This window comes from Sapajus apella, unplaced genomic scaffold (assembly GCF_009761245.1).
Source record: "Sapajus apella isolate SASKATOON/1434 unplaced genomic scaffold, GSC_monkey_1.0 scaffold26, whole genome shotgun sequence".
Lineage (NCBI taxonomy): Eukaryota > Metazoa > Chordata > Mammalia > Primates > Cebidae > Sapajus > Sapajus apella.
In genome coordinates, this window is record NW_022436966.1 from 3,785,249 (window position 1) to 3,807,874 (window position 22,626).

The 22,626-nt window shown below is 38.6% G+C and overlaps 1 protein-coding gene across 2 annotated transcripts in view; it reads right to left on the bottom strand.

Moving 5' to 3' along the window:
- GMCL1 (germ cell-less 1, spermatogenesis associated) overlaps positions 1–22,626 on the bottom strand; it is a 53,174-nt gene extending 30,548 nt beyond the window's left edge. Inside the window, exons 1-8 of one of the 2 annotated variants that reach the window (XM_032291855.1) lie at positions 22,067–22,626; positions 14,663–14,786; positions 12,682–12,778; positions 11,169–11,266; positions 8,967–9,079; positions 8,035–8,100; positions 4,232–4,316; positions 1,755–1,845 (exon numbers count right to left, since the gene is read on the bottom strand). In XM_032291855.1, the coding sequence (XP_032147746.1) occupies positions 1,755–1,845; positions 4,232–4,316; positions 8,035–8,100; positions 8,967–9,079; positions 11,169–11,266; positions 12,682–12,778; positions 14,663–14,786; positions 22,067–22,323 (931 nt within the window). In that variant the 5' untranslated portion in view covers positions 22,324–22,626. The remainder of the gene's footprint in view (positions 1–1,754; positions 1,846–4,231; positions 4,317–8,034; positions 8,101–8,966; positions 9,080–11,168; positions 11,267–12,681; positions 12,779–14,662; positions 14,787–22,066) is intronic. The other variant, XM_032291856.1, reaches the window with a different exon arrangement.

Sequence of the window (22,626 nt, forward strand, 5' to 3'; positions counted from 1 at the left end):
CCAGTCAAGAAGACATCTTTAATAAAGTAAAAAAATAACCTACAAACTGGAAATGCAGAACATATTTATCACAAAGGATTAGTTATTGAAAACATATAAAGAATGCCTATAAATCCTAAAAAAAGACAAATTTGACATTAAAATAGGAAACACACCTGAACAGACATCTCACAGAAGAGGAAACATATGGCTAATAACCATATAAAGAGTTGTTCAATCTCTTTAGTTATAAAGGAAATTAAAATTAAGGCCACAATGTAACAGAGTTCCATAACAACCAAAGCAAAATGATCTATTATCTGGTAGTGTGTTGCCACTTGCTCATACAAGCTGACTGTGAGCATCTCTTTTCTCATTCAGTGATGTCATGTTGGTAGCTTGCAGTCAATTAGCCACGATGGGAAAATTTGTACCATGGGAATTAAAAAGGGTTACTAATCAGGGATTATTTTTTCAGTCAGCTTATTAGCACAACACTATGTAATATATGTGAAGACATATATACATGTTGTAATTATATATATATATTTTTCTTCTTATATATTTGTAAAGCAAAAGAATAATAAACACAAAATTCAAGACAGTGGTTGGGAAAAGTTAGAGGGACACAATAGAAAAGAAGCACATGAGTAGACTGAAGTTACTGATGTTCTAGTACTCAAAGATTAGGTCACAAAGGCTCGATGTATTAAAAATAAACCAAAAAGGTGGCCATAAACTATGAAAATCATGAACTAAGAATTATGTTTTAACCAGTTCTTTGCACCTGACAGTCATAAAAAATACTTTTTCTTTTTTTCTTTTTTTGAGACGGAGTTTCACTCTTGTTACCCAGGCTGGAGTGCAATGGCATGATCTCGGCTCACTGCAACCTCCGCCTCCTGGGTTCAGGCAATTCTCCTGCCTCAACCTCCTGAGTAGCTGGGATTACAGGTATGTGCCACCATGCCCAGCTAATGTTTTGTATTTTTAGTAGAGACGGGGTTTCACCATGTTGACCAGGATGGTCTCGATCTCTTGACCTCGTGATCCACTCGCCTCGGCCTCCCAAAGTGCTGGGATTACAGGCTTGAGCCACCGCGCCCGGCCTAAAAATACTTTTTCTAGATATGTTTTAGCAAAGTAAAAAATAACATACATATACTTTTAACATATACATACATACATTTTTTATACTGCATGCCCTCCTCTGTGCAGATAAGACCTTATAGCAGTTGATCTTAACCAATTTTAGATCAGTCTCCACTGAGAAACTGATGGAAGGGTATGGAAGCTCTCCTCCCCCAAAGACATGCCACACACACACACACACACACACACAAATTCTGTATCCACTTTTGGGGGTCAGTGACACATGAAAGGCTATCTATGGCCCCCTGTTAAGAATGGTTGCCTGACAGGGTATAGTTAGAGAAAACTCAGTGTGGGCAAGACAAATGCACATCAACAAGATCTGTTGGTGATAAAATGGGAAATACAATAGTTTTTGGGGATCAAGAGTATGGTGACAGTTCAAGAGGTAACAATTCAGATAATGATAGGTAAGGCATTTTTCTTATCTAGCCTTGATTTTCTCACTGTAAATGTGAGGCTGAAGTAGATAACTGCTAAGGTCTTCTCCAAGCTCTAAAATTAAGTCGATAAACAAGTGAGGGCCTGATTTCATTTTTTTATTTCTTTATTTTCTGTTCTCACAGGACCTGATTTTAATAAATTTCCTTTAAAAAGACAAATTCTCAAAGACTTCAGCCTACCTTTTCTCTGTTTAGAAAACCAGACATCTGTTTCTGTTAAAAGTTGTTTTAAAGATCCATTCCAAGAAGGCACAAGTTGAAGGAACATCCACTAGATTTTAAAAAATAAGAAAGAAGTTATAAAATATCATCATTTTATGATTTTACATTTTCAAATTGCTTTCACCTTAAAATAGCCAAAAAATGTAACTTCTACTTTACCACCAATTGCAAGAAAGAAAGTACAACTATTAGATCACATGCTTATAAACTCTCAATTTATCATGGCATTATCATAGTCCAATGGCTGGACACTGTGGTTCACACCTATAATCCCAGCACTTGGGAGGCCAAGGTGGGTGGATCGCTTGAGTGAGGTTCAGACCAGCCTGGGAAACAAGGTGAAACCCCATCTCTACAAAATAATAATAATAATAATAATAGTAATAATAATAATTAGCTGGGCATAGTGGCATGCATCTGTAGCCCCAGCTACTCAGAAGGCTGAGGTGGGAGAATGTTTTGAGCCCTGGAGGTCAAGGCTGCAGTGAACCATGATCACACCACTGTGTTCTAGTCTAAGTTGACAGAGCGAGACCTTGCCTCAAGGTAAAAAGAAAAAAAAATCATAGTCCTGTGATAAAAATTGGGTGTGTGGGCTGGGTACAGTGGCTCACACCTATAATCCCAGCACTTTGGGAGGCCAAGGCGGGTGGATCATGAGGTCAGGAGTTCAAGACCAGACTGGCCAAGATGGTGAAACCCTGACACTACGAAAAATACAAAAAAAATTAGCTGGGCGTGGTAGTGGGCACCTGTAATTGCAGCTACTTGGAAGGCTGAGACAGAGAATTTCTTGAACCCGGGAGGTAGAGGCTGCAGCGAGTTGAGAGCATGCCACTGCACTGCACTCCAGCCTGGGTGACAGAGCAAGACTCCATCTCAAAAAAAAAAAAAAAAGAAAGAGAAAAAGAAAAAATTGGGTGTGTGTGCTAAGGAGTAAGCCAATCCTTGAGAAGTAGTTATGGTCACAAATATACTGGCAATTACTGTATTAAAAAGGTAAAGGTTTAATGTATATGTGTATTACATTAGTAATTTTATACTAATTTATTCTACTCACTAATTAACAACTCAATTTCACTAAATACTAGATGAGATTATAAAAGCAAGAAATTAACACAGGAAAAAGGAGCTTCATTGTCTCATTGCTGCTGAGATAACATGCAGAGTAGGTAAGAGCAAAGCCTTTTAAATCCTGGACCTGGCACTTAAGAGCTGGGCAAATTACCTAATATCTCTGGGCCTTAATTTCTTCATTTGTAAAATGAGCATGATAATATGTTTACCTCATAGGACATTAAAATATTTAATATATATAAATACTTAGAATGGTGCATGGCACGGAGTAAACACCCTGTAAGTATTAGCACTTATCATTACTGGCAAAAAGCAGTTATAACAACAGAAATGAATGCTACTGTGACAACTCACTGCAGGCTCCACCTCCTAGGCTCAGGTGATCCTCCCACCTTAGCCTCCTGAGTAGCTGGGACTACAGGCATGAACCACCATACCCAGCTAATCTTTTGTACTTTTTGTAGAGAGGGGTTTTCGCCAAGTTACCCAAGATGATCTTGAACTTCTGGCCTCAAGTGATCTGCCAGCCTGGGACTCCCAAATTGCTGGGATTATAGGCTAGAGCCACTGTGCCTGGCCTGTTTTCCAATTTTTTAAAAGACTGTATAGCCCAGATAGTAAAGTTCCTTGAAGAAAAAATAGTAACAAAATTTCACCTCTACCATAAAAACAAGCACACAGAATCCCTATGAAATAAGCTAGAAAGTGTCTTGGTTTGAAGCTTCATAACTGTGTTAAATACTGACAACGCTCTTCTGGGGACAAAAGAGTAAAGGCAGGATTATGGAGTAGGAAGAGGGCAATGGACTGGGACTCTCAAGAACCAGTCTCTGCCTGAAGTCTGCTCTGAGTCTCACTATCTACATAAAAAAGTAATGGTTGATTTGTGTCTTCAAAGAATCGTGAAAATAAAATTAGATTTTAAAATGCTGAAACTTTTCAAAAGGATGAAGTAAAACATACGCCAGACACACAAATAGGCCTTTATAAGAATTTCAACATTTCTTAGAAAAAGTATGCGCAAAAATTCCATCAACTGAAGCTCAATTTTGAAAACATTCCTAAAAACAATATAAAACATTTCTGATTATATAAATAAATAACAACATATTTTTTGTTAAAGTCTGGGAAAAAACAGAAAAGTATTCCTAAAACAGAAAAGCACAAAAAATAAAGTTAAAATCACTAATAATACCAAATTCCTAAATATAAAGACTTTTTAATTTTTTGGCCTATTGCCTTTTCCTACATTTTTATAACCATTCCTTTATTACTTGACACTGTTTCCAGTTTTTCACCATTATACGCAGTGCTAAGGTGACATCTTTGCATAATATGATATCATATTATGTCAGTACCTTTTTTAGAGCAGTGTATACATCCATCTCGACTTGCATCACAAATAAGTTAGAGGAACCAATGAGCTGTTTCATGACATTTATACTGAAAAGGATAAACAGAGGAAGTGAGCTGATCTTCAGGCACAGGCTAAAGGATCCTGGTGGAACTAAAAGCTTTAAGTCTTTCTTGTAAAAAAAAAAAAAAAAAAAAAAAGTGGAATTAAAAACGACAGCAGTCTTTCTGCCTAAGACAAAGAATCTTAGAAAACAAAACAATCTATCTGGATACAGCTATACTTTTAATTCACATAGTGTGCTGTGAAAGGTCCTTTTCACATTGATAGGGAAACAAAGCTCTGATCTGCTGAATAATCAAGTTAAAGCTAGGTTCTAATAAGACAACTTTCAGTATCAGTATGCTCTGATAAAATGACAGACTTCCTTTCCTGCCTTTTGACATTCCACTTCTATGTTGTTGTTGTTGTTTTTGGGGGAAAAAAAAAAAAAAAGGCATGGTGGCCACATCTGTAATCTCAGCACTTTGCGGGGCAGGAGAATCATTTGAGGCTAGATGTTTGACATCAGCCTGGACAACATGTTGAGACTTTTTGCTACCAGGAAAAAAAAAAAAAAGCCAGTCATGTTGGTGTGTGACTGTAGTCCCAGCTAGCTACCTGGGAGGCTGAGGAGATAGGAAGGATCACTTGAGCCTAGGAGGTGGAGGCTGCAGTGAGCCAAAACTGCGCCACTGCTCTCCAGCCTGGGCAACAACAGTGCAAAACACTGTCTCCAAAAAAAAAGAAAAAGAAAATACACTAGAACAGCTATATCTTCAAAGTAATCTTTAACCTCTAGGTTTAAGAGAACTGTTTAGTTATAAACTATGGTTTTATTACTATTCAAGAGAATAAGACAAGAAAGATGTGCTAGTTATTTCGAGTGAATAGGATACTACCAGCTGTTTGTTTTGTTTTGCTTTTTCTTCATTCTTTCTTTCCTTTGAGCCATAAAAAGCCAAGAGAGCATCTGGGTTTTTAAGAGGATTCTGCTCCTTTTCCTAAAAGCTCAATGAGAAATTGGAGTCGTCCCTTTGTATCTGTGGGTGATAGGTTTCAGAACCCTCTACAAATACCAAAATCCTCTATGCTCGAGTCCCTTATATAAAATGGCATAGTATTTGCTTGTAACCTATGCACACTCCCATATACTTTAAATCATCTCTAGATGTTTTTAATAGTACCTAATACAATGTAAATGTTATGTAAATAATTGTTATATGATATTGGGTTTTTTTTAAAATAGTTTTTCCCCCAAATATTTTCAATTGGCAGTTGGTTGAATCCACAAATGGAGAACTCACAGATATGGAGGGTTGACTGTATTAAAGTGTTTCTAATGGTTTTCAAATCAAACATTCTGCAGTGATTTATTTATGCCTTGACATCGCCAGGTGATGAATGTCTCTCCCACTTCTCTACCAAATTATCTCATAAAGGCAAAAGAAAGGAAAGAACCCAATAACCTAGGAGGTGGTCTAACCATAAAAAGTAACATTTCTATAATTTGTATTTTATCTTGAGAGTTCAAGGAAATTTGAATTCTTTCTATTCCATAATGTATTTAAACATACAAATGTTGGCTGGGCGTGGTGGCTCATGCTTGTTATCCTAGCACTTTGGGAGGCTGAGGCGGGTGGATTCCCTGAGCTCAGGAGTTTGTGACCAACCTGGGCAACACAGTGAAATTCTCCATTTGTGTATTCAACCAACTGCCAATTGAAAATATTTTGGGGAAAAATTATATATATAAAAAAAAAACACCAAAAAACTTACAACAACTATATGACATTTACATTGTATTAGGTACTATAAGAACATCTGGAGATTATTTAAAGTCTCTACCAAAATGGAAAAAATCAGCCGGGTGTGGCAGCATGCACCTGTAGTCCCAGCTACTTGGGAGACTGAAGCAGGAGAATTAGTTGAACCCGGGAGGCGGAGGTTGCAGTAAGCTGAGATTGCGCCACTGTACTCCAGCCTGGACAACAGAGTCAGACTCTTGTCTCAAAAAGAAAAAAAAAAGTTTACCTCTTTCCCACCTCCATCTCACCAAAAAACAAAAACAAAAAATCAATAAAATTCACATCCCAGGGAGCTACGCAATGTTTGTCTTTGGTTTTGCATATTTCCATCAGAATGTCACATACTCCTGGTCACCTCAGTATCTTTGTCTCAGAAGCACCACTGTCAAGGAAATGCAAGCCAGAAAATAACTGTGATGCCAACCACTCTTCAAGTTTACTGCTAGCCAGATTTTCTCAGACCCATCACAAAAACCTTAGTCCCATTACCATAAATAAGCTCCTTGATAGCAACAGACTATGATAAAATCATCTCTTCTGCATCCTTCATAGCCCCTAACAGGGTATCTTTACACGTAATGAACAGTCAGGAAGTACTTGTTGCAGGAAGGAATAAATGGATAATATGCGTACTTAACTCAAAATGCCAAACTAAGCTAAGTCCAGTGGTATGTGTGTATAGTCCATGCTACTTGGGAGGCTGAGGTGGGAGGACTGCTTGAGCCCAGGAGTTTGAGTCTACCCTGGGCAACATAGCAAGGCAGTCCTCATTGTCACTGCCATATTTCTTGTAGGTTTTTAGGACCCTGGAATCCATTTCTCAGGGATGACAATGGTCCTGACTATTCCAGCTTGGACTACATATTCCATAGGTGATGGAGAAATCTTGGACCTCTGGCTCTGTGCTGTGCTATGCGTGACTGGGTCCCACCTGAGGAAGAAGGCAGCGCAGGTCATTGTGGGAGCCTCCGTAGCCCCAGCCCGAAGCCTTCATGGGACTCTGTGTGGCGCTAACATTTTAAAGGAAGATCAATATTTTCTCAAAGAGAGGGGGTGTCACTATGTTGCCCAGGATAATCTCAAACTCCTAGATTCAAGCAATCCTCCCACCTTGGCCTCCCAAAGTGCTGGGATTACAGGTCTAAGTTTTCCCAACTCTGCTTTTCAAGAGAAATCCTGAGGACTGATTGGCTCTTTTTGTCTAAAACCACGCCTGTGATTTTGTAACATTCAGGGATGTGGCCATAGACTTCACTCGTCAGGAGTGGGAATACCTTGACCTGGTTCAGAAGACCATCACCAGGAAGCGATGGTGAAGAACTATGGTAACTTGGTCTCACTGGGGTCTCGCTCTATCACTGAGGCTGGAGTGCAGTGTCAATCACAGCTCACTGCAACCCTGACTTCCATAGCGCAAGCAATTGTCCTGCTTCAGCCTCCCAAGTAGCTGGTACTACAGATTTGGATTCAAGGTGTGAAATAATCAGAGACGGAAAAATGTACATGTGTAGGAAATGCACATCTGTTACTCCACATTAGAGAATTCATTCTAGTGAGAAAACTGACCAAAATGAAGAGTTCTGGAAGGTTAAAAAAATAAAAAGGCCAAAACAGTTTCTTCAAATTTATTTCTCAATAATAAAGATGGTTTTTAACATGTAACTTTTAAATTCTCCAAGAGCCTAGCAAAACCCAAAACTTTTCTATAGTCTTATAACAGTAATGCATTTTTCTATTAAAATTGGTTAAAACAGTAGACATAATATCCATTATATCATTCACAACAAAGAACTAGTTTGTGTAGCATTTCTTCAGCTTATGGATGTAGTCAAGCCCTTTCATTAAATTGTTTGCTTTTTCATAATATATTTTTGTGTTCTACAAAAACGTTGCATACTTTAACAAATGGTAAACAATATTTTAGGATGACTAATTATAAAGTTACTTGAAATTCAAATACCTGAGTTCTTTAAAAAGTTCAACATTCTGGTGAGTCATCAAATTGTTTAGAAGCCATTCAAGGCACCTGAAATTAAAATATATAATTATTACATTATATGCCATGTGTTTACAATTTATTAAGTAGGACTTACAGTTAAAATAAAATCAGAATATTAATCTTGACAGAACATGCTCAAAACTTTTAGCTTAACAATAGGAAATTTAGTATTATTTTTGTCAGTGGATATTACAGAGTATTTTCTTTATATTAACAAGAGCATTTCTAATTTTAACAGCTTCATTTTGAGTTTGTGTTAAATAGTTTAAGGGATCTGCATACTACTATAACCTTCTTTAAAATCTCAAAACGGGTATTGCAACTTTCAAGAGTTAGAAGAAATGTCAGTTGTTGCAATGATATAATGTCTATCAGGCCTACTTCTTAAACAATTTTAATAGAGAACATAATATAAAGTGCAGTGGCACCATCACAGCTCATTGCAGCCTTGAACCTCCTGGGCTCAAAGAATCCTCTGACCTCATGCTGCAGAATAGCTGGGACCACAGGTGCATGCCACCATAACTAGCTAATTTTTAAATTTTTTGTAGAGATGGGATCTCCCTATGTTGCTCAGGCTGGTCTTAACCTCCTGGGCTCAAGTGATCCTTCAGCTTTGGCCTCTGGGGTTATAGGTATTAGCCACCACACCCAATCAAGAGTGATATGGTTTTTATAAGCATGTAGATAACCCACCTATGGTCACTTACAAAGACAACACTTTTGAGGAATTTACTAATTAGTCCAAAAGTTAAAATGGGCTTTTAACAAAACTCCCCTCCCCTATCCTATTTTTCCTTAATTCTTTCTTATAGCTATACATTCTCTTAAGAAACTAAAGCAACCAAATTTCTAAAAGTGGGATATGAAGCAAAACAAGAAAGGTAACTCACTTTTTCTTTACAGAATCTAATCCATAGGTCCCTGCTGATGTGTAATAGCCACATACAGTTTTCACATTAATTGTTTCCTTCATTGTCTCACCACACTGCTGTATTAAACCATCCTGTAAATATAAATAAGCACTGGAAAGGCCCATTTCACGTGGGAAAAATTAGCTCTGATATGTGCTTTTACATATTAAAAAGTAAAAAAAAAAAAAAAAAAAAAGGAAGGAAGAAAGAAAAGAAAGAAAACTCATTAAGTGCAGCAAGCCTAAGTTTTTTTTTTTTTTATAAGTCCAATAAAAATAGTGAAAAAAATTCAGCAAGTATTCAACTAAATACTTGGACTTTGAAAATGGAAAGTGGGGGAGCAGTAAGGCAGAGATGAATAATGCTATTCTTTTTCTTTTCTACTCTTCACCTCTCTGAGACCTTTGCAAATTTTCTTTAGCAGCATTTTGTCTGTTTTACCATTTCTTTTGAACCCTACATAGTCAGCTAACCATGTGATGGGCCTAAACAAACAGTATGAATTAGCAGAAAGTGATTATTAAAGTTTAAAATACCTACAATATCTAAGAGATACACCTAAAACAAGTGTATTATTATTTTAAATGATTAATATTAAAGTTTTAACCTAAAATGTTTACATAAGTTTTAAGTGAACTAACTTTAATATATGGAAAGAATATTACTTTTCATTCAAATTTCTGAAATATATTCATCATGCAGGTATATTAATAAGTTTGAGGGAGTAAATCGTAAAAATAATGTAGAAAGTGAATTCAGAACAAACTCAAAAGGACCAGAGTTAGAAAATAAAGTATACTTATTGGAAATAAGTATTGAAAGGTTCAAAATGTTTTGAAAATCAAATGATCTCAACCAAGGATATTTAACAAGCTGTTAACTAATACTTCAAATAAATCAGTACAAAAATACCACATAAAAGTAAACTTTAAGATTAAAATAAAACATTGACTCCATTAGGATTTTAAACTTACCTGGAAATCATTCTAGACTCCTCCCCTTTTCTCTTAACATTTAGTCTGTCACCAAGTCCAGTGGATTATCCCTGCTTAATCTCTGGTATCCACTTTTTCCTCTCCAAGCTCATTGCTACTACCCTACTTTCCTTCCTTAGATGACTGGAATAAGTTTTTGTCTCTAAGGCTGTACTCATCTTTCCTTCAATTCATCCTTCACATTGTTACTGAAGCATTCTTTCTAAAACATAACTTTGTCTTTCCCCTAAAATACTCCAGAGGGACTTATGTGTAGGCTAAACTTCTTAGCAAAGTATAGAGGTATTTTCATGATCTGGCTTCTGCTTCCCTCTTGTCCAATCCTTCTTATGTTTATGTGGGAGCGATGTTCCTGTTAGTCTTGAATCCTCCACTGTTTCACATCGCTAAGTCTTAGTTTACTCTGTTCTCTGTCTGAAATGCTCTTCCTTCCTCTCCTTACTTTGGAATACAAACACACTTTCACCTTTCAAGACTCAATGTGAAAACATAACTTTCCTCTGTGATACAACCAGGATGAACTGACTACTCCCTTCTTTATGCATTCACTAAATCCTACAGAATCTTTATTATCATGTCTATAATATTGAACAGCTCTTACTTTACCTTTGGGTTTGTATATCATCCCTCCCTCCCCTCTCTACACACATATACTATATTGTGAACTTTTTGAAGGTAAGGATTATACCTTAAGTTACCATTGGATTTCTGTGTCTAGTTTGAAACATTGCTCAATATACTTCTGTTAGATGAACAAATCTGTCATTCTAATGGATTAAAATACATATATGTGATTTAACACAATTCTTTCAAAATTAAGAAAAAATTTAAATACTAGGCATGCCATGCTTATTTGAACCCATGGAATTAATTGGTAATCATCTGCTTGTCATTAATGCGTAGAAATCTGTAAATGACCTTAGACAAGTAAATTTTTTCCACATTATAGTCATACTAAGATATCTACACAAAAATGGCCTGCATTCATTTTATACAGACATCATGACTCCCTCGGTTGTAATAAACTGTTTTTGGTTAAGGATTTTAAAAGATTTATAACAAATGGCCTATTTATATGTTTCATTTTGATGTAAAAACTCTAAAAAGCTGTTTTTGTTTTTGGAGTGCACACTTTGAGACAAAGATTATTATTCTGAACGTTTCTTTGAATAATGTACATACTTACCAACTGTAGCATACAAGCTGCTGCCAAAATGGCAACAACTCGACTGGGCTTTATCAAGACATCATCTCGATACAGTGAACCAAATGCAACCTGCAGTGCTGAAAGCAAGGTACACATGTAGAATGAAATAATATTTATGTCTATTAAAAGTATCATACAAATAACAGCGACGACTGTCTTTACACACAAAGACATTTGTCTAAATGTGGCATGTACGCAAAAGGATAACAAAAATATCTCTAATTAAAATGCTAGTGATGGTTACTGGCTGACACTGTTAATTTAGTAACAAGGTTATAATTCTGTTTATTCTACCAGACCTAGCTGCATTCTTCTAACATCTAATCTTGACATCAGTCTTTACAACCGAGATGCCTTGGAAGTTTTACTTCTGAGCAGACCAATCGTTAAGTAAAAGTATGCAGATGTAAAGATAATCTTAACCCTACTTGCTTTCTGCGCTTCAACACTGGGAAATGTGATATAGCTCTTCAGTCCTGTCCATGCCACACTCGTGCCCAGCCTCCACAGTGACCTATGCCTGTCCAACCTTCCTCCACTGCCACTGTTATGAATGTCCCACATGGTTTGCTTTGCAAATATTCTTTTTTTTTTTTTTTTTTTTTTTTTGAGACGGAGTTTCGCTCTTGTTACCCAGGCTGGAGTGCAATGGCGCGACCTCGGCTCACCGCAACCTCCGCCTCCGGGGTTCAGGCAATTCTCCTGCCTCAACCTCCCGAGTAGCCGGGATTACAGGCATGCGCCACCATGCCCAGCTAATTTTTTGTATTTTTAGTAGAGACGGGGTTTCACCATGTTGACCAGGATGGTCTCGATCTCTTGACCTCGTGATCCACCCGCCTCGGCCTCCCAAAGTGCTGGGATTACAGGCGTGAGCCACCGCGCCTGGCTGCAAATATTCTTAACTAACGTCTTTCTTTGCCTTTGTATTGAGCACCAGGTACTTCCATGTGGACCACCAATGAGGGGAGCAGCAAGAGCACTGGAATAGGAATGAGGAGAGCTGTAGCCTGATGTCGGCTCACTAAACTGCTCTGAGGTCCAAAATAAGTCCCTTAACTCCTCTGGGCCTCAGCTTCTTCAACTAAGGATTCTTTTAGCTCTAAAACAACATTAAATAATTTATACCTTTATTGTTCCCAGAAAACATCTTCATACACAGGGAATAATCAGTATTATTTACCAGATTTTCTATGTAATTTTAAAAAATGGTCATACTTTTCCTTCCTTCATCCTACATCTTCCATATTCCAGGTGGGCATATTTACAAAGATAAGTAAACAGACTGATAAGGCCCACTTGACAAGACAGATTAGTGATAGGACAGACTGAACTAATAAATTATGGAATAAATCAACATAAAATTATCATCTTGAGGTGATAAAAGTTTTCTAGACTACAAGGCTAGAAGGAATTATTTATTTTCAAATACCAAAAGAATAAGCTTATGTTTTTATGATTGTTGCATAATAGTAATTATTTTGGTGGTTACCTTCTATATCAATGTTCTGGTCAGGAATCTCTAGTTCAATAATATTCATGCTGGATTCTTTCCAAGAACCACTGAACATACTAGAAAAGTAGCCAGACTTAAAAAAAGAAAAAAAAAAAAAGTCAATGATTATCAAGTACTTTGTCTTCCAAATTATTTTCCCATTTCTAATTCCAAGCAAACTATTCTACCCATTAATTAAACTCATCCATTCTATTACTTAAACAGAAAAGGAACTGCCAAATATGTCTAGAGGAGAAAAGAAATTAAGATAAGGACACTATTAGGTATATCAAAATATACTTTCGGTTTAGTACTATTTTAACAAAAACTAATGCAAATTCTTATATTACTTTCTAAATCGAATTCTTGTATTTCTGTTTGAACCTGGTTAGCTTTTTACTCAAACTTACTGTGCACTTCAGTAGCTATAAGAGACCAGACCAGTCCCAAGTCAGTAAAAACAGGATGCTCCCCAAAGAAATTAGGGAAAATCCAAAATTTAGTTTAATCTAATGAGAAATTTCCAGAATGGACCTGAATTCTTGGAATGGTAAAGAATGAAATCTTTAGTTATCTGCCAGATAGCACTCCTCATACTAGAATTACTTTGAAATGGATCAAGTATTAACTTATTTAGAAATGCTGACCCTCTGACCCCGCCCTGAGCCTGACAGCAGCATGGGCCGGGCCATGGGCTCAGAAAACAAAACAAAACAAAACAAAACAAAAAATGTTACTGAGTACTTAGTATACAGAAGGCACTGTGAATATAGAAAAAAACAAAATCGAAATTGTTTCTGTCCTCAGGGGGCTTATATTTTAGCACATGGCTTGAACTATAATTAATACAGCTTCCATGAGAGGTAAAGTTTTAACAGAGGCATTCTCACCCTCAAGTCCACAAAACTGCTTTCAGAGCTTAAAAAGAAACTATATGAATCTCATCTTGACGTTAACAGCAATATTCTGATATATTATCTGGGCAACATACTGCAAGCCAAAATAAATTTGTTCAAAAATACATTTTAAAACACGATTAAAATGTTATAGAAAGCAATTCCTTTTCAAATACTTTTACTGAAAGATTTTATACTATATTGTCTTATCAGTAATTATTCTCAAATGGTAAAGAGGAAAAATACAAGTTCCAAAGGATAAAAACTGTTATTTTATTCCAAGTGCCTAGAATAATACCCAGCTTATAGATTTGATGAAAGAACAAATGAATAAAATATTTGAGCCATTAGAGCAACATCATATTCTATTTCGAAAGCTCTGATTTTTTCTTTTTCTTTTCTTTTTTTTTTTTTGAGACAGAGTCTCGCTCTGTCGCCCAGGCTGGAGTGCACTGGTGCGATCTCAGCTCACTGCAACCTCCGCCTCCCAGGTTAATGTGATTTTTCTGCCTCAGCCTTCTGAGGAGTTGGGATTACAGGTGCCCACCACCACTCCTGGCTATGAAAGTTCTGAATTTTTAAGGTGGGATGGGGGATAGTAATATTTTCAGAACAGAAATCTACTTAGTCTATATACTTTTTGGTCTTGTCTTTACCTGGATATTCCAGGAGAGAACTTTCCATTGACACTCAATGTGAAATACAAAGTAACATTTCAGATGAGTTTATCCAATTTAAATAACCACAGGCAAAATAAACACATTCAATCTTAACTTTAATGTTAAACATTTTCTTCCTAACTTTTCCCCTTTTATCAACAGAAGGCACCAAAATAAGCACCTTATGAAGTAATGACAAATATATAGTATCAGGCTAGTATGATACGGAAACCTCAAAATCTCTTTCTAGACCAAACTAAGTTTTCACTAACAATTTTTGCCATTTTTCTTACAGACGTTTTATCAAATGAGGATTTAACCACTATGGTGTCCACGCAAAAGATGACTGTGAAGTGCAATGAGAAAGAACATGACTTAAGAGTTTAAGTGACTACACTGTTACTCAAATAGGAATATACTTACTTGACATAAATATATTTTGTGTAAGCTCCATTCTTCTCCTAGAGCACAAATCTTAATGTCACTGTTTTCACCATTCAGAAATAATGTTTGATAAATATATTTGGATGTACTCTTTAATTTTTTCCTGTTAAAAGAAATGAAAAGTCACATATAAAAGTTAATGTTTTACTGATTTTGCTTATATTTCTAAATACTTTTTCTGTTCAATTTCTATTAAATAGAGTCAACTTATCTATTGTGTAAAAGGATGGGGGATAGTACATATTCAAATTTTCTTGTGTCTGGAAGAGAATATGAAACTAACAATAGTGGTTATCTCTGGGGTACTCTATTCACGAGAGAGATAGTGGAGAAATGGGGGCAGCATGGGAGGGAAACTTTTCACTACACATGTTTTACCAATTTTAGACTAATTTAATTACCTATTTAATAGATTAAGAAGTCAGCATGTTGATTTTTTGCTTATTTCCTTATTTAGAAACCAGCACTATGAAGGATCTCAAATACTGCAATAATCTGCAACTAGAAAATGAAGAACAAGAGTAAACATTTCACCTACCCAAGTAACTTTAAAATAATTTACATTTAATCTTATTTTGGTACCAAACTATTTTTAAACTACTTAAAATGTTTTCCTCCCACTGGACAAATGGTTTGCAACCTTAGATCATTCTATTATGTATTTATTTATTTATTTTAGATGAAAGGTTTTAAAAATTGCTCAAAGAAGAAGTCTTAGGGGCCACCAAGGAGAGCTGAGGAGTGAACTGTGAGCATCCCACCTAACTTCAACTACAGCAGCATCACCTATTATATCTATAAACACGCTGGACTTCTGCGCAGATTTAATTTAAAGGAAGACTTGACTAAAAAAATAAAGTTTGAAAATCACTGCTCAAAATAATCTAGTAACTAAGAAAAGGTCCTAGGCAGTGGCTGATCAGCATCTTAAATTCCTAACCAATTCTGACAGCTTTCCTAGTACACAAAACCTTCAATCTCTTTTTGAAAATGAAGTAATTGTTTCAGATGACATCCTAAACTGGTGAATTTAACACCTGGGTACTTAACACCTCTTCCTAGCCAACAATAAAAACAGCACAAGCCTTAGTGGTAACAAACTTGGGTTTGAGTCCTAGCTGTGCCTCTGCTCAGTTGCCACAGCTATAAAAAGAGGACATTAACAGTATCCACTTCATTGGTTATGATGAGAAATCAAGAGACAATGTAGTTTCTAGTTCCCGATAGCAGAATGTGCACATGTTGGCTTCCCATCCCTTCCCAAATTACATTAAAGATTAAGAGTACAAAAAGGAGTAAGTCCACACCAGTAGAAAGATGAGGGTAGGCTTATCATTTGATGAGAGACTTCTACAGATCTGAAAGTTAGAAAATAAATTGAAATGAAAAAGAACAGTGAAAGCCACAGCCAAAAATACATTATGGAGGGCTAGGATGGAGGCTAAGCGTATCTGCCCATTAGAACCCTTGGGAGATGTGCCGGGCGTGGTGGCTCACATCTGTAATCCCAGCACTTTGGGAGGCAGAGGTGAGCGGATCACAAGGTCAGGCATTCGAGACCAGCCTGGCCAACATGGCGAAACCTGTCTCTACCAAAAATACAAAAATTAGCCAGGCGTGGTGGTGGGTGCCTGTGGTCCCAGCTAGTCAGGGGGCTGAGGCAGGAGAATCAGTTGAATCCAGGAGGCGGAGGTTACAGTGAGCTATTTTACCACTGTACTCCAGCCTGGGCGACAGAGCAAGACTCCATCTCAAAAAAAAAAAACAAAAACCCTTGGGAGAAAAGAAGGATAAGTTCTCAGGGAAACAAAGGCCGAGGTAAGAAGAGGGACAGAAAATGGGGAAACTTACTCCCCTAATGGCTTCCCCCATTCTATGAACACAGAGTATAGATATGGAGAGTACAGATACAACGCAAAAAGATTCCAAGGCTTTTCTAGAAAGAAACAGCACAAAGCTAACGGAAGACCTAAGGCTGTAGTACAGCTGCTGGAGCCCAGACAAAGCAATCTTCATTCTGAAATTTAAAGAATCTGTGTGGGCTGTTTACTCCCAATCCATTCCCTCTAAGTCATGGTTCCCAAACTGTATGTGAAATTCACCAGTTCAGGATACCATCTAAATTTAGAGTACCACAGCCAACTCAGAGAGGCATGTGGAATATTTTAAATATGAAGGAAACACAGTAACATCTTTCAGATACCATGCAATCTGCTATCATTAGGTTGTTTGGCCCTAACTATGAAGTATTTCTTTTGGACCATGGGTGAAAATTACTAAAACATGAAAAGTGCTGTGATCCAAGAAAGCTTGGGAACCTCTGCTCTACAACAAAGCATGCCCCACCTATAATCAACTTAGTAGTCTTCTTACTCAAAGAAGAGGTACAGTGGAAATAGATCTATTTACTCAATTAAAACACGATACACCAGCACCAGCTACTCATTCTTAAATATAAGTGGACAAGCAAGAAAGGATTATCTAACATGAGGAAGAATAAGAGTATGAGAGAGAGAGAGAGGGAGAGAGAGAGAGAGACACTCCCTTCACCCCCAGAGCATATAATTCAGGGAAAAAAGAGAGGGAAAAAAAAAAACCAAAACCCTCTCACCAGTATACCTAAAGATCTGAGATTATTATATTTACCTCATAGGATGCTATGATAAAGGATTACTCAGAACAAGAAAGAGCTTTTAGACAATAAAGACATAGTTGCTGAAATTTAAACAAACAAACCAAAGAATGGTTGATGAAAAAGTTAAAGAAAATTTCCCAGAACATAAAGCAAAAAGACAAAGAAAAGAAAAAAGAGACAGAGGCATAATCCAAGAAATCCAAAATTCAGTTAAGAGGCATCCCAGAAAGAGAAAATAAAGGTAACAAGCAAAAGGAAATTATGGAAGAAATTAATAAAAAAATTTTCCCAAAACTAAGGTAGTATACGAGTCTCCAAATTATAAGGAGCCAACAAGTACCAAGGCCATTAAAAAACCCACACTTAACCACATTCCAGTTAAATCCCAAAATACCAAAGGAAAAGTTCCACAAGTCCCAGAGAGCAAAAATGGTCACCTGAAAGGAGAATTAGACCAGGATCAAATTCTTCATCAAGACTGTAGGCCTGAAGACAATGAAGCAGTGTCATCAAAGATATGAAGATAGTTACATTAGATTTCCATACCCAGTCAGATGAATAAAGTAAAAGACACTAAATTTATACCTAGATATGCACAAATTACCCCCTTTTGTACCCTTCCTTGGAAAAATACTTGTGGATGTATTAAATAGTTCTTAAAATGAGTAAGAAAGAAATACAGGCTACACAAAATAATGGATTCAATCCTAGAGATGGAGTGAAAGTTAAGCCCCAGGATAAGAACAGACAAATCCAGACTGGGACAGGAGGATGGAGGAGGTCTAAGGTTTTGAGAAGGATTCCATGAAAATGTGTTTCAAAATATTTTTCTGTGTTTTTTCAGAAAAACCTGAAACTATGATGAAAGAATATTGTTATTCTGTCAATAAAAAAGTAATACAAAAAAGGCACTGTCCAAATAAGACACAAATAAAAGCAGGGCCTAACTTTAAGCATTTAATGAAATGTAAGAAAAGATTCCATGTAACTGTGAGGTTAGAAAATTTCTTTCTTTGAACAGACAAGGGGTTGTGACATTGGACCCATCAAGTATGATTTATAATCATAGCACACTACTTAACTCTTCAGAAACCATATATACATAGTTATAACTATGGAATGTTGTTTCGATATTTTAGAGACAAGCTATGGACAAAACACTCAAGATCTGGTTGTAGAACAGTGTGAGTTTTAACAGCCCTGTAAATGTAAAGGTAAAGCATGCAGTTGGCAAAGGTATAAGGTGGAAGTTGGACCTAAAAGCTAAAACTTCATGAGGTAGTCTGTTGAGATGGGAGAACACACCAGACAACCTCATGAAGCATATACCAGGGCCAACACACAAAATTCAACATCTTAATATTTTCTTTTTTAAACTTTTATTTATTTAGTTTTTAAGACAGGGTCTTACTCTGTCGCCCAGGCTGGAGTGCAGTGTTGCAATCTTGGCTCACTGCATCCTCCATCTCATAGGTTCAAGTGATTCTCCTGCCTCAGTCTCCTGAGTAGCTAGGACTACAGCTGTGCACCACCAAGGTTAATTTTTGTATTTTTTGGTAGAGACGAGATTTCACTGTGTTGGCCAGGCTAGTCCAAAACTTCTGGCCTAAAGTGATCCACTTGCCTCGGCTTCCCAAAGTGCTGGGATTACAGGCGTGAGCCACTGTGCCTGGCCCATCTTAATATTTTCTTACACCCTACATCCATACTGGGTTGAATAATCCAAGCATATTCCAGTAATATACACACACTAAATTCTGATATGCATTTTCTGATAAAGGTTTGCTTTAAAATTTTTCCATTCCAGTCCACTCATGTAGTTCATGAGCTGGTACACTTTTTCTGTAAAGTTCTAGACAGTAAATATCTTCAGCTTTCTGTGCCAGAAAGCCTCCAAGCAATTTTCCTGGCATCCTAGTGGGCAGTTTCCTGATTGCCAGCCTCAGCCTACCACACCTGAGCAAACTTTTCCACCATCCAGTGAGCTATAGCCACGGCTCCTCCAACGCCATCTGAATCTTAGTTTGGGAAAGAGCTGGGGGCACCTATTCCAAATTTGTTCCTTCTGTGGCTATTCTGCCTCAGGCTTGGAAGTAGTGACTAATCCATGTATTTTCTAGGGATCTCTTTATTTTAGTGTTTTGTCCTCAGTAGTTAATTCTCTGTGTCTTGTTAATAATGTTTATATTAAATTTTCCCTATTCAAATTGCTGTGTGATTTTTCTCCTTCAAATGCACTGTGACCTATATTTCAATAATTACATTAAATATAAGTGGCCTAACTACTAATTGAAGGTTAGATTATCCTGTTGGATAAAAAAGGCAGGACTCAACTATATGCTGTTTACATGATATCTATTTTAAATATACACAGGTAAAAGGTGAAAGGAAGGAAAATGAGATATCATTCATACATTTATCAAAAGAAAGTAGGAGATGGGTGATGGATACGATACAATCCCAGACTTCATCACTACTCATTATATGCATGTAAGAAACCTGAACTTGTACCCCCTAAAAAAAAAAATAAATAAATAAATAAATAAATAAATGTGGTAGTGGCTAAATTACTAGTGATAAAGAAGGATGAACGTTTTGTTATGTTAAAGGGTCCAATTCACCAAGGAGACATATTTACTGCGTGCGTACATGCTAGTCATTGTGCATTTGTTTGTTATCATATTTGTCAAACCCTAAAAGGCAGGTATTCGCAGGTCCAATTTACATATGAGGAAAATAAGGCTATTAAGTGCAGAATACCGACAAGAAGTCAGAATTATTTTTTGATACAGTCTTGCTTTGTCACCCAGACTGGAGTGCAGTGTGATCTCAGCTCACTGCAACCTCGCCTCCCAGGTTCAAGCGATTCTCCTGCCTCAGACTCCAGAGCAGCTGGGATTATAGGCACCCACCACCATGCCCAGTTAATTTTTGTATTTTTAGTAGAGACAGGGTTTGGCCAGGGTGGTTTTGAACTCCTGACCTCTGGTGATCTGTCTGCCTCAGCCCCCCAAAGTGCTGGGATTATAGGCATGAGCCACTGCACTCAGTCAATAACTCAGAATTTGAACTCTTAAAACCATGCTACAGGCTGGGCACAGTGGCTCACGCCTGCAATCTCAACACTTTGGGAGGTCAAGGCAGGAGGACCACTTGAGCCCAGGAGTTTGAGGCCAGCTGGGACAACAAAGTGAGACCCTGTTTCTACAGATAAAAAAAAAATTAGGCTGGGCGTGGTAGTGCATGCCTGTGGTCTCAGCTACACAGGAGGCTAAGGTGGGAGAATGGCCAAAACCGGAAAGGTCAAAGTGCAGTGAGCCATGATTCTGCCACTGCATTCCAGCCTGGGTGACAGAGTGAGGCCCTGTCTTAAACAAGGGAAAAATTTTTCAAAAGAAAAAAAGCCTATGCCACATTGACTCTTCAAAAATGTTACAGGGCCAGAGATGGGAGGATAGCTTCTGCCCAGGCGTCTGAGACCAGCCTGGCCAATATAAGAAGTCACTGAAGAGTATTCACAATAGGGGTCCATTTTTGTAAGTAATTACAAACATTCATACAAAAAAACGGTACAAAAGGTTTCATAAACCCAACTATTAAGTTTTTAATCTATGATTCCTTTTTTACAATATGTAACACTTGCATAGCAAAAATTTTTTGAATGTGCTTTTAAAGTTTAATTTTAGGCCAGGTGCACAGTGGCTCACAGTTGTAATTCCAGCACTTTGGGAGGCTGATGCTGGAGAATCACCTACGGTTGGGAGTTCGAGACAAGCTTGGCAAACATGGTAAAACCTGTCTCTACTAAAAATACAAAAGCGTGGTGGTATGCACCTGTAGTCCCAGCTACTCAGGAGGCTGAGGCTCAAGAATCTCTTGAACCAGGAGGTGGAGGTTGCAATGAGCTGAGATCACACCACTGCACTCCGGCCTGGGTGGCAGAGCAAGACTGTTTCAAAAACAAAAAAAGAAAAATCATTTAAAAAATTTCATCTGTGACCCTACCAAATGACCTTTGAAAACAAAAGCAGAACCAGAAAGCCGCCTCGGGCCGGCTTTCACATTGTTTGTGTGAGTATATATTCTACTTATAAACTACATTCCAAGTAACAAGTCAATATTCTATCTTTCAACTCATCCCCACTTCCCCCCCCAACCACCAAATAAAAAGGTTAAGCAAGCTGCTGCAGCATCCACGATCAACGACTTCAACTACTTAGAAACTTGCAAAGACTTTGTTCCTAGTTAGGAACAAATGTACACTATCGATAAACTTCACCTTTACAATTAAGGAGAACTCCTGGGTGCAATTATTTCCCCTCCACTGAGTGGGCGACAATAAGGACGCCCATTTCAGAGATTACGTTTAGTGTCTGTACTAAGGCAACCGGATGCAAAACAACTTACTCTGCGGCTACCCACTTGAGAGAGCAAAGGTGGACTGGGAAGGCCAGCCAGCTGGGCGTCTCTAAGGTTTAACGAGACGCGAGCTCGGGCTTGGCGTTTCTCATCCTCATCTTGGGGTTGCAACAACACCCTAGAAGCGTCTGTGGTTGGAAATGCAGAACACCAGGCATCTCCCAAGGCGCTCCCCAGTCCGCCCGGCCTCGGGCCGGCTTTCACATTCACCCTGTCAAGGGCACAACCCCTCTTCACAGACTGGGGAGCGCTGCACCCCACAAGCGCACGGGGCGCCGGCTCGGCCCCAGACCCAACAGGTTCGGGTGCGGGTCCGCGCCCCCACGTACCTTCGAGGGGTGTTGAGGAGCCGCTGCTGCTCGTCCCCCTCCTCCTCCTCGTCCGTCTCCGAGTCTGGGTGACAGTGGCAGAAGGCCCCGCTGCTCCGCTTGCGCTTGTGGCTGCCCGGGCAGTAACAGAAGCCGTGGCCCGCAGCATCGTCTCCAGTGTCCGGCCTCCGGGCCGAGCCCCCCACTCTGGCACCCTGCTCCTGCTCGGCAAGGGCTCGCCTCGGCTGGCGCAGCACCCGGCTGCTCAACGATCCCATGGGTCACGGCTCCCCGGGACTTCAGGGAGCCCAGAGAAGGGGGTCTCCCGCCATGGCCCGGCCGCCGCCGCCGCCGCCGCTGCTGCCGCCGCCAGCCTTCCCAGAGTGCAGGTGCCTATACCGCCACGTTCTCACGCGCAGCCCCAACCGTTGCAGCGGACGCTACCGCCTGCATCTTCCGCCCCGCCGGCAGCGTCTAGCCGCGCTGCACGCCCGCACCGCGGGAGCTCGCCCCCTCACTTTCGCAACAAAGCGCGGGCAGGAAGGCGCATGCGCGCGGCGAGCCTCCGGAAGGGGCGGGGC